At 27.3% G+C, this 13330-nt stretch overlaps 1 protein-coding gene across 1 annotated transcript; it reads left to right on the top strand.

The window, feature by feature from the left end:
- The first annotated feature begins 6886 nt into the window (after positions 1–6886).
- On the top strand, positions 6887–8238 carry LOC135924993 (histone H3). Its single transcript, XM_065460125.1, has one exon. It carries the CDS (start codon positions 6964–6966, stop codon positions 7372–7374), a length of 411 nt encoding a protein of 136 aa, XP_065316197.1. The 5' UTR covers positions 6887–6963; the 3' UTR covers positions 7375–8238.
- Positions 8239–13330: the final 5092 nt, after the last annotated feature.

The raw sequence follows: 13330 nt of genomic DNA, 5'->3' as shown, positions 1-13330 counted from the left end.
CCATTTATTTTCGCCGAAGGGTTCACACTAATGTTGTTAAAAAATCCGATTAGGATCAATTTAAAAAAAACGGCCCGATAAAGATTATAGTGTGTAAGTCTAAAGATTTTGTTCATATCTGGCAGAAATGCTTGGACATCTGTTTGCCAAATTTCTATACTTACATATTATTATTTTAGCTAAATCGGGTATTTTTTGACAACACTAGTTGGCACTCATGATTTTTTATCCCTCACATTATTTTAATTTAAAAAAAAAAAAAACTATTTAGTAAAAAAAATTCTAATCACGTTTTTATCTCCCTTAGAGGTCTGCAATGTGCGGGTAATTAGCCAAAAAACCGGCCCACTCGTTGTTTTGAAATTTATTTAACCCGCCCATCCGCTAAAAAAATTTACCCGTTCGCCGGTCTATCTATAAATTTTGTTTAAACCCCCCCCCCCCTTTTAATGGCTGGTTTGGCTCTTTATTTATTTATTTAAATGTATTTTTAATTTAAACATATTTTGTAATATGCAATATTATGAAATAAAATTTATTATTTTTTAATAAATCGAAATCTGTTCAGCTTATTTCGCCTGACAAATATCAAATCTTTATTTATTTATTTAAATGTATTTTTAATTTAAACATATTTTGTAATATGCAATATTATGAAATAAAATTTATTATTTTTTAATAAATCGAAATCTGTTCAGCTTATTTCGCCTGACAAATATCAAATCTTTATTTATTTATTTAAATGTAATTTTAATTTAAACATATTTTGTAATATGCAATATTATGAAATAAAATTATTATTTTTTAATAAATCGAAATCTGTTCAGCTTATTTCGCCTGACAAATATCAAATCTTTATTTATTTATTAAATGTAATTTTAATTTAAACATATTTTGTAATATGCAATATTATGAAATAAAATTTATTATTTTTTAATAAAATTGAAATCTGTTCAGCTTATTTCGCCTGGACAAATATCAAAAATTTTCCCGCTCACCACTATAAAAAAAATTTTTTCGACCCGTCCGCCACTAGCTCAATGTTGAAAATATTTTTTAAAAAAACCCCACCATGCCCATTCAAAGTATAGGCGTGGGCGGGCGAAAACCTTGACCAATGCAGAAAAATTAGTTACCAATTTTGGTAGGATATCTTGGATATATTCATTTGATAATGTTAACAATTATGTTGACCAAATTCTTAACATGTTCAATCGAGCTATGTCAAGACAAGTTATAACGTTCAGTGTCTTATTTTTTTGAACCCCCTTTTCACTTTAGCAAGTAGCTAAGATTTAGACGGATTTGAGAGATCGTAGAATGGTTTAAAAAAAATGCCGAATAAATGAACGATGTTAATATTATATTAAATTCGTTCGATATTTGATCACGAGTCGGCAAATTTGGGGAAAATTTTATACATATGTCGCATGGGGATTCAGAATCTATTGATTTTAAATCCTTCACCGAAGGTGATTTAAAAAATTTAAAAAACCGATTTACCCGAAAATGTATTCTAGCATGTGTAGAGTATTTACCCTATAAATTTCAGCCAATTTTAGCCATATTGAGTATTTTTTTAATTTATATGAAAAATCTATATAAAAATTAATATAAATTTGAAGTAGTTCTAAAGTTCATGGCAAAACTGGCTGAAATTTATAGGGTAAATACTCTACACATGCTAGAATACAATTCCGGTTAAATTGGATTGTAAATTTTTTTTTTAAATCGTCCTCGGTAAAGGATTTAAAATCAAGAGATTCCGAATCCCCATACGACATATATATACTATATATAAAAATTAATTAATGAAACCTGGTCATATGTTACGAAGTGATTCCATGTTTAATATGCTAAGATTTCCAAACATCATAACTTTATCACTTCAAATATTTATACAAGTGTAGAATAACATAATTTTTTATATTTTTAAGCAAAAAAATATATAATTAATTCAGTGATTTTTTTTTACAGTATTTTGGACCGGAAGTTATTTTTCCAGGTCTTTTAATCCAGATCAAGACATTTATGTCCGAGATTTCCAAATGGCTGACCATGCCTTAAATCCAAAATTCTGAATTCGAATGTTATAAATCATAGCTTTTTAAATAAATTTTATCCATATCTTTTTTAAGAAACTATTAAATTAATATTCCGAAGGGTAATAAGTAAATGCATAACTACCCCCCCCCCCCCAACCTCCCCAGATTTTTCCCCCATAGCTAATAATAGCGATTTAAAATAATTTGTTTTAAGATTATTTTGAAAAATAATTTTCATTAGGCTCGGCCCGGGTTTAAAAGAATTAAAATACGGCCCGGCCCTTGTAACCGGGTAGGACATAGGGCCGGGTTCGGAGGTCTCTGAAGTGAACATTTATAATACGGTTATTTATTTTCTTTTAAAAAATATTTTTAGTATTAATCACTTATAAAAATTATCACCTTCAAGATCCCTTTTAAATCTCAACAAAAAAAAACAAATCGTTCTTAAAACATTAATTGTATTTTTCTTGTTCAAAACAATGCAAAAAAAAATGGAGGTTTTTGTTTTTATTAATGTAAAGTTGTTTTTTTAATTTTTATCGTGGTGTTTTAAATGACAATTTAAAAAAATAATTAAAATAGAAAATTGATCACGAGGAAAATAAAAGTTTTAATTGAAAGTCGGAAGAGAGAGAAACAAAACAGCGTTAATCTATTTTTTTTTAAAAAAAGATTTAAAATCGTAATTTTTTTTAAAAAGTAAGAAAAAACAAAGTAAATTTAAGAAATTAAGCTACATAATTATAACAAAAATAATAATTTATGTTATTTAAGAATGATATTTTAAATAATGGGCCTAAATAAGAGATCACGTGACTTTCATATTTAATTATTAACATATGTTGACCATAAGAATCCCCCCCCCATCCGAATTCCCGGAAATAGGTTCCTCGGAAACAAATATCAGGAGGCCTTTTGACCTTAATCTCGTTCAAAGGCTCGATACCACAGTCCAGATTTGTAACCTCTGACTCTAATACACACCTGCCACTTAAAACTCTTTTTTGTAAAATCTTAATTAATAAAAAAAAATATTGGGGGGGGGGATATTTTTGCCCTTATTTTTATTTTTAGGGAATCTTTGTGGGATAATTATGTCAGGTGATTGTTCGATTGCCAGCCATCTTTATAACTAACTTGACTCCATATATAAAATCGTATATATAATTTTTGTTTACAAATTATTTTAAAAGATGTACCCTTTTCGATATGTCTGAAAAAATATGTCTATCCCACTTTGATCGGTCTGTCTGTTAAAAAATATAATTTTAATCGAGGAACGATAAAGTTCTGAAGATATTTCCAGAGTGGTTAGTGCTAAAACACAGCTTTCGCAGCTGAACACACGAGAATGGGAGGGTTTTATTATATTTGGAAAAATAAAAATTTTAATTGGAGGAATTCATTAAAAATTAAGGAATAATCTTTATTCTGAAAAAAGCTTTTAGTTCATGGTTAAAGGAATCTTCATTAGATCCTCATCCATTTTTTATTTTAAAATCTTTATTAGAAAATAATCTCTACGTGTGTTGTTTTTTTTTAAAGATACTTCCTTGACTGATATCTAGTTTTACGATGGCTAATCTGATTTAAATAGCGGGTGAATTATTGCTGAGAATATATGTATTCAATATGAAAATAAAATAATATCAAGAAGAAAATTGTCAACAATACTGTATACCTCTCTTGCAGAATTGCATTAATAAGTGGCATACAAAATGAAATTATTTGAAGCCATTTTTTTAAATTTTTATAATAGTTATCGCGGGAGTGAGATTTCCAAAATGCATTTTCTCTACACTCTCTAAAATCGAAAGAGCCATAGGAACAGATTCCATAACATATAAAAGCATATATATATAACCATACAATATTCATCTATGAACGCCCTGTCATTATCTGAAAATCTCTGTAAATTATGATTTATTATAAGATTCGTCAAATTTATGGCCATACTCCTTAAATAAGACTATATTAATTTCACGGAGTTATAGAAAGAGTTCTATCTTGTTATAACCAGTTTAATCAGATATCGCATTTTTTTCCTTAAAAATGCACAAGTTTGGAGGATGCCCATGTTTATTTCATAATTGAGGTTAAAATATTTGAGTTGGGACACAATTTACACTTACAAAGTGTCTTAGTTTTCTTTATTGGTGTAAAAAATGTTTCATATTGGAGTCAAGGCTGGCTTGACTCATCTTCATCTGAAGAAATTGTACAATTGACATGATATTCTTTAGAAAATAAATTATAATATTAATAAGAATATAAATTTACATATATTGAATAATTCAATATTAAAGATTGACAATCTTGACTGAAAATTTATCAACGAAAATTTTAAAAAAATTAAGGAATTTGGTGGTTGATGTGAACTTAAAAATTCGGCTTAAATTATTTATAAAAATTAAAAATAAATAAAAATAGCATTATAATACAATAAAATATGTTTTTTCTTCTATATTTTTTAAAAAAAATTCGAAGTAACGAGTGACATCTTGCGTTTCCGTTACAAAATTACTTTTAGAAGAAGGTACGAATAGAGTTCTTTTTTTTTTCAAAAAAGGTAAAGACGTAATTTTTTTGACGTTACTTGTCTTCACAGCACTACTATAAAGTATAATCTTTTTTTTATTATAAACTTATTGGTTTCACAGGAAAATGAAAAAAAAAACGACTCTAGATAACAAATAACCAGAGATTGGAAAGAAAAATTTATTAAAAATTTTGAGAATTTTTATCACAAAAATTTGCGATTTTCATTCATCATATAAGATTTTTTTATGCATAAAAAATCATAAAGGATTTACTAGATTCTCTTACATAAAAAAAAGATTTGGAATTGTATGTATCCTGTTTGATCATTCCCCCAAAAAAATCTTTAAATAATTTTTTAATGCGAGGAATATTTCAAACTTTTAGCGAATAACAAATAAAATACAAAAATAAGATACAAAATAAGAATAGTTTGTTATAAAGCTAAACTGAACTGCTATTAAGGACAAATCCCAATGATAGCCCTTCGGCCGGACAGCTGACCAGTTAAATATACATTTTACTAAACTGAACTGCTATTAAGGACAGATCCCAGTGAAACCCGCCCTTCGGCCCGACAGCTGACCAGCTAAATATATACTATAAATACTCAGTTGATTTCAATTAGCGTTATTAAACGAGTCGATTTTTTTTTAAAAAAACGGCTCGATTAAGATTTTAGCCATAAAAGTGTTATGTAAGTCTGGGAGATTTTTGCTTATAGATGATATTTGACAAATCTAAAGGCTTACATAATATTTATAGTGCTCACAAATTGATTCACACGCTGCGTTGCAAGCGCTGCATTTCAAATGGCCTCGTGCAAATTGGTAAAAATTACAGTTTGGCGTTAGCAACCATTTTAAAAAAAAAACGCAAATAGGTTTGCTTTTTCAATACCTTTTTTTTATTCTTCGCTTTGTAATATTATATAAAATGTAATGTAAATAACTTACTTAAATCCTAAAAATGAATATTTAGAAATTAAAGAAATTAGAAGGCAGACGATAATACAATTTTCAAAGACAAATCTTTTTTTTTTTTACAAACTTATTTAAAATTTTGAATAGACGGATATTAATAAAAACGACAATCTCAATTTAAACAAAGGACGCGTTACGCGTTTTTTTTATTTATAAATTATGGCAAAATGTAAACGCCTAATTTATGTGCATTACTCTGGCTAAAATATTGATAGGATCATTCTAAAAATCCAAAAAACACAAATTCCAACAATTCTTTTTTTTTCCAATTTAATATTTTAAGTTAATATATTTTAATCAAAATATAATGGTGGTCATTCATTTCATTACAGAGAAGGAGAACATTAAACGGGCAAAAATGGCCGATAATTTTTTTTCTCCGGACAAAAAATTACCTACAGAAATGGAAAATTAAGGACCATAAATTCCTCAAAATTTTATGTTTTTTTTTTAAAAAAATCATGTTAAAAATAAAAATGATCAAAATTTGAAATCAGCTGGCAAATGTGACTTGAGGTTACAGATCTGAACTGTGGAACCAAACCTATTAGAAGTTGTCAGGCTTAAAGAGTCAATAAAGTAAAATATATATTTTCTAAAAAAATAGTCTTAAGCGTCATTTATAGAAAACGCTTTATGTTCAAAGCGGTGTGCTATTTACAAAATCAAGCCAATAGGTTATAATGTATTAAATATGGAGCGTTATGATGTTAGCGTTACGATTTGTCACGAAATAATGTATATCAAAGCACATTCGATTAATCAAAATGTATAGTATATTGACCTTCAGACCAGAAATGAGGACAGATGGTAACCACCTAGAACGGAAAAGCTGTATTTTAAAATATATAATTCTCGAAATTTAATTTTTTTAAAAAAAAATTATAAATGTAAGAAAAATTTAGAATTAGAATGGTCACTTTTATAAAGGGTTTATTTAGTTCAAATGTAAAAGGTTTTTTTTAAAAAAAAAATAACATTTTTATTTTTAAAAAATAAAGGAGAATTTTGATCAAAATGGTCACTTTATACAGGTCTCTCAGTTGCAAGAAAATAATCAATCTGTGCGGCTAAGTCTAAGCTATTTAATAAAATTTAAATGATTCTTCTATCAGCTAAGAATCAAAATCTAGAGAGATTTTTCCAACTCGAAACAAACACACTAACACAAAAATGATATTGAAAAAATGCACATTTTTTATAATTGCGCCTTTTTTACGATATTTATTTTAACCAATCAAAAAGAGGCGCCAATTTTTTTATCGTTTGGAAAAAAAAAGTATATAATAAAGGGTTTAAAATTAAATAATTATCATTTAAAACTTTTTGCGCTTTTGTGAATATTTTTTTTAAAACTTTTAAATTCTCCTTAAAAAAAATTCGTTAATTCTAAAATGGCACGTACAAAACAAACTGCTAGAAAATCTACCGGAGGAAAAGCACCCAGGAAACAATTAGCTACCAAAGCAGCCCGTAAATCTGCCCCAGCTACCGGAGGAGTGAAGAAACCTCACAGATACAGACCCGGAACAGTAGCCCTGAGAGAAATTAGACGTTATCAAAAGAGTACCGAATTGTTGATTAGAAAGCTGCCTTTCCAGAGGCTCGTTAGAGAAATAGCTCAAGACTTCAAGACCGATTTACGTTTCCAAAGTTCAGCAATTATGGCCCTTCAAGAAGCTAGCGAAGCTTATTTGGTAGGTCTCTTCGAGGACACTAATTTGTGCGCTATTCACGCTAAAAGAGTTACCATAATGCCCAAAGATATTCAATTGGCCAGAAGAATCCGTGGCGAGAGAGCCTAAATTAATTTGTGATTCACAAAAAGCACAATAAATACCCAACAGCCCTTTTTAGGGCTACCCTATTTTCTAAAGGAAGTGAAATAGCTTGAATATGTATAATATAAAAGTGTAAGCAATTAAATAATTTTTATTAAGTATTTTGACTTGCTTTTACCAAATAAATAGAATTTTATTTACTAGTAATATGTATAATCTAACGACTTCTAATCTAACTTATATAATATGGTAGTAAACATTTTTAACAACACGTATATAAATAATAAATTGATAACGTCGCCATCTTTGATTTATCTATATTCACGTTTCCGGTCAGGATTTTTAACTTTGTTTTTCACCCTTTTTAAAAATATTTATAGTGCTAAATTTAATGAAAAAAAATTTGTACAAATTATTATTTACAGTTTGAAACTAGATATATTTATGAAAAATAATAGCCTTTTTTTCTATTGGCCAGTACGAGCAGCTGTTAGAGATTAGCTATCCAGCCGGGTTAAAAAAATAGAGACCTGGCCTGACCTTTATAAAAAAGTATTAAACTTCGGAGTAACTAAAAATTTTCCGTTTTTTTTTAAAAATTATAGGCGGCAAAATACATTAAGCTATAAAAATTAATAACAAAACAATTTGTTTTCCAAAAATAAAAATATTTTAAATTATGCTTGTATTTTTATATATGTTTCTATATTGTGATGAGGCCATATTAATTTCACCGGATCTAAATAAAATTTTCTTTTTTACTCTCCCCACTGTATTTGTTATGTTTTAAATTGTTTATTGTTATTTTACATGTTATATTTTTAATATTGTTTGTAATATATATTATAAATAGAAAAATTAGGAGATAAAATTATTTTTTCTTGTTGACATTAGTTGAAATTATTTTCTAATATTAATGTATTTGACTAAAATTTAACAATTATATAAATAAATTTTTATAAAATTAATATTATTTTTTAAATATAAAAATTTGCCCAATAGCACCTTTATAGTTTTCGACATTTAAGTTTAAAAGTAGATGGTATTTTAAAATTTGGTAATTTTTTAAGGTGATATAAATTCATAAAAAATATTTAAATCATTTTTAGGGCGATTTACCCCTATGAATTCAAAAACTTGTATATTACATACAGAAATCACTATAGATTAAGAGTAGTTGTAAAGTTTACTTCGAAATGTGTATAGAGCTCAATTACATTTACTTTGCTCAGTTACATTTACGTTTATTAATCCAAGATTTTATTGAAATATAATATTTGATTATGTAAAATTCTACCAAAAAAATTATTAAAATTAAAGTCTAAAAATCTAAATTCACTGATTCATCCTAATGACGAACAGTGTTTGATTTTTTATAATCTATTTTTCAAAAAAAAAATCTTTAATTTTTTGAATATCTGATAACTATAGAACTTAAAATTATCTATCGATCATGCATTTGAATACTTTTTAGCAAAGAAAAAAATCGTTGGCATAAGATAATATTTTAAATATGTTATTGTAAATTAGGAAATGCAAATTTTTTTACCATTAAAAATTCGGTATATGGGGATAGCCATTTATAATGGTTGGCAACCACTTGGTTTTCTCACTAAGCTCGAAAGATTAAACACAGGTCCACCATTAATTTTTGGGAACGATTTCCGTTAGAGATCGCCCGGAATTTAAAAATATTTTCCCGGTCCACCGCTATTTCGAACAATTTTTTTGATTTGTCCCAAAAAGCCCTACTCGAAATGTTAATTATTTGTCCGCTTGGCCCGAATAAATTAGAATTTCTTTTTTTTTACAGTGAACATAATCGAGAAATTGACACTAACTACCGAGAAGAGTTTAACTCTTTTAGCGGCTTCTCTATATCAATTTATCTCAAATAAGCCCGGGCCAACCCAGCCCGAACCTAAATATATATTCAAAAATAAAAATTAGGCCTGGCCCGCCTAATTTTGCACCAATATGTATAATTCTCAATGGAACGATTGCTATTATTAAATATATATACAATAAAAGGCGGGAAAACAAAATAAGATTTTAATTTAATACATATTGAAATTAAATATGGACAGGCAAATAATTAAGAATAATCAATAAAAAGAAATTCTGTTGTAAATATATAATTTGCGATGAAAAATGATAAAAAAATTTATTTTGATCTTTGAGAATGCTGAAATAAGATTTTTGATTAAATTTCATCTAAAATTCAATATCATTTTTTTTGTAAAGAGTTTTTAAATTTTTTTATTCATTTTATTTCGATAAAAAATTGATAATTCTTTAAACTTTTATAATAATTTGGTTAAAATAATCAATACATAAAAAAAATATGATAATAATTTATCAAAATATTCCATTGTTCCACGAATTTGATGATTGATACCTTTTTTTAGAAATTAATACCTATTTAATCAGGTCCGCGATAATCCAACTCCAAATAGCTTTGCGTGTGATTGTAAAAAGTTAGTAAAATCATAAGGAATAAATCAATGTAAGAGCTGAATAATATTCCCAACAATTCCATCTCTTGATTTAGGGCGGGGATTGATTGCTCGATATTTATTTTTCAAGACTCGCCAAAAAAAATTTCGAAGGGATTTAGCTGAGGTTGAATATGGTGGTAAAAATTCAAACCTATTTTTATAAGCATCGATAAGATGGCACTCATAATTTTATAAATATCTCAATAACAACTAAATTGAAATTTATTTGTTACAATTATTTAACTATAGAATAAGTTGATACACAATCCTACGAAATCTGGCATCGTTATCTTTAGTCATTTATAAGCTAGGGTCAGAATTTTAATTTTTTGGAGAGACGCATGTGAAGTCCCAAATTAAGGATTTACCTAAAGATCAAGGTACAGAAGGTAAGCGACTATGCTATCATCTAATGAAAAATATGCAGACTCCAGGATGTTTGGTATTCGGCCCCTCGTTAGAGAACGGCTAATAACTGAATTAATCGCTGCGTGTTTTTGCATGTCTGTCTTGATTATAATTCAAAAAATAATATCAAATCTATAAAAATAAACAAATTAAATTCATATTTTATTTCAGTAGCTATTTCTTTCGAACCCTCTTCTGCTCATCTTCTTAATGAGAGTGACGTTACTATCTTAGATGATTTTTTATTTTGAACACATTGTCTGGAAGGGCAGCCATTTAATGTCTCCTTTCTATTGCTACTTAACCCTGAATTCATAGTGAAGAGCGATTGCGATTTCGCCGCGATATCGCAGCGACCGATCAGCTGGATAGAACGCAGCGATTTTCATCATAGCGCAGTGCAAAACGTTATTAATTCAAAATGGTATCCATCCTCAAATTATTATTTTTTTACAGAATGATCTTGAAGACAGCGTCTACATGAGCGAGAGGGGTAGGAACAGTTTGCATCCTATTTTTTTGATGGGGTAGGGGGTAAGCTGCTTTAATGGGGTAGGATAAATTTTTTAGCGGGTTATCTATTAAATTTTGAGATTAAATAGGAAAAAATTTAATGCTGTATAAATGATTACTTTTATTATAGTATTATTATAATAGAGTTCATGGACCAAATCTATATATTGCAAACAATCATACACATTGTTTTCCAAATAAACTATCCTTTTAAATGTAATTTAAAAGGTTTAGATATTTCAGCAAGCTCATAATGCCATAATAATTAATTCATTGTAAATAATGGAGGTTTTAATTGAATTTATTATCTAAAAAATAAATTCTTTATATTCACAAAATGTCGATAGTTGGTGTAGAGATAGATTAATTTAAGATATCCTTTATAAATTCTTTGAAAAGAGTATCAATAAATAAATAGGTGAAAAGAATAATAAAGAGACACCGGCGCCGAAGGTGGTAAAATTTTTTTAGGGGGTAGGCAAAGGTTTTTGAAGGGGGTTTGCATCCAGTAAAAATCTTGTCATGTAGACGCTGCTTGAAGAGAAGATTAAACCATCTTACTATTAATAAAACAAAAGATGGCGAATTTTATGTCCTCTTTCTTAAACTATTAAAAAATGAGCCTAAATTTTCAACTATATGAGAATGACTAAAGTAATTTTATTCTATTTTATCTATATTTCATTTTAATTTAGAAACCTTTTATTATATACTCAAACATTTAAAACCTTTATTACATACCAAATGTACCAATTTTATAAAACATCCTATAAGTGTTGAAGAAAAGCTTATGGTTTGTTTAGGGTAAAAATAAAGCAATTTATTATTTAAATATATTTTTTATTTAGGTATTTAGCAACAGGCTGTAGGTATCCTACTTTGGCCTATTCTTTCAAAATAGGCATATCTACAGTCCAGAAAATTGTTAGGACAACTTGCCAAATCCATTAAATCAGCAACAAATATTGGAAAGCATAATAGAAATTTATTATTTTTATATTTAAATAAAAATCCTATATTATAGATTAATAAAAATAAAGTTATTATTAATATAGTCTAAACTCATAAAATATATATGTAGAAATGTCACTAAAAAGGCTATATAGTTGTTCTAAATTTATCTATTGAAAATATTTTTATAAAGCAAGTTAACATAAATTACCAATGTCATTAAACTTTATCTAAGATAAAGATAATTTATTATAAATAATATATATTTAGACATTATTAATTACCAAACTCAGTACATGCAGGACTTTTGGGAATAATTATATCATTCAATGTATTTCACAAAATGTTTATTTCAAATAATATAAATACATAAAAAATATATATTTCTAATAACAAAAATATATATTTTAAATAACAAAAATATATACAAAATGATTTTAATCAATAATCTTTTAAAATATCAAGTATTTTATTTGTTATTTCTTTTTTTCCTCTTTGGTACAATCACCTATTTTTCTTTTAACATTAAACATATTGCATGTTCTGTTGATTTATTTTTAAGCATTTCCAAGGTTATTAATGCTTTATCTGCTTCTATTTTCATCAGTTTCCTATAGTTATCTATTTAAAATTTATCAATAAATATAAATTACCCATATCATTGTTCTTTCTCTTAGGATGTTTATAATAAGAACTAGGTGACCCAACAGAGGACATAGATTCTATATAAAAGATAATATAAATTTATAGATATTATTAATTACCAGTGTTGCAGAATCTTTGGGAATAAATATATCATCTTATATATTCTCATTATCATCAAAATCACCTAAATAATAAATATATTTTATCAATTAAAATGCTATATTTTACATTCATGTATACCCCCTGTAGTAGTACCTCCATATCTGAAGAGGATTTCTGTGATCTAGGTGTTAAGGTTTCTACCAGGAATAGCATATCCTGATAGAATGGCCATGAGATGTGATTCCTACCCTCTGACCCACTTTTAAGACTTTTTAGCTTTTGCCTCTCTTTTATAAAACAATCTCTCAGATTTTTCCAGAGATTTGAGATGAACCTAAAAAAACATATAAATATAAAATGTATGCAAAATTATTACCAGGCATATTATACTGCTCGGCTAATAATTCCCAGATTTTATTCTTGTATATAATACTTTTATACAAATGATTATGCTTATTATATAAACATTCGTACTCTTTAACAGAAAGAATAAAAGCTATTTTAACTATTTTCTAAAAATAATTAAATTTAAATCATAATTTTAACTTGATCCTTTGGTTTTATATCATCAAAAAAGGTTGTCATTGAATTCATTTAAATTAATAAAAAATTAGCGCTAAGCGCAAAATCAAATATTTTCAGCTATATTCACCAAAATCTGTATTTAACGAAGCACTATTTCAAAATCTCGCGATAAACACAAAATGATTTGTGTTTTGAAAAAATCGCGGCGATTTGCTTTCGCGTATAAAATCGCGCGATCGGTAACTATGAATGCGATATCATATTTACTGTAATTAGTATTATCGCGTCTAAATCGCAATCGCGCCACTATGAATTCAGGGTAAATAGGCAGAATTTTA

The sequence above is a fragment of the Gordionus sp. m RMFG-2023 genome, chromosome 2, assembly GCF_954871325.1.
Source record: "Gordionus sp. m RMFG-2023 chromosome 2, tfGorSpeb1-WG-v2, whole genome shotgun sequence".
In the NCBI taxonomy this organism is placed as follows: Eukaryota; Metazoa; Nematomorpha; class Gordioida; order Chordodea; family Parachordodidae; genus Gordionus; species Gordionus sp. m RMFG-2023.
The sequence above is the reverse complement of the archived record's forward strand: the minus strand, read 5'-3'. Positions and strand labels throughout refer to the sequence as shown.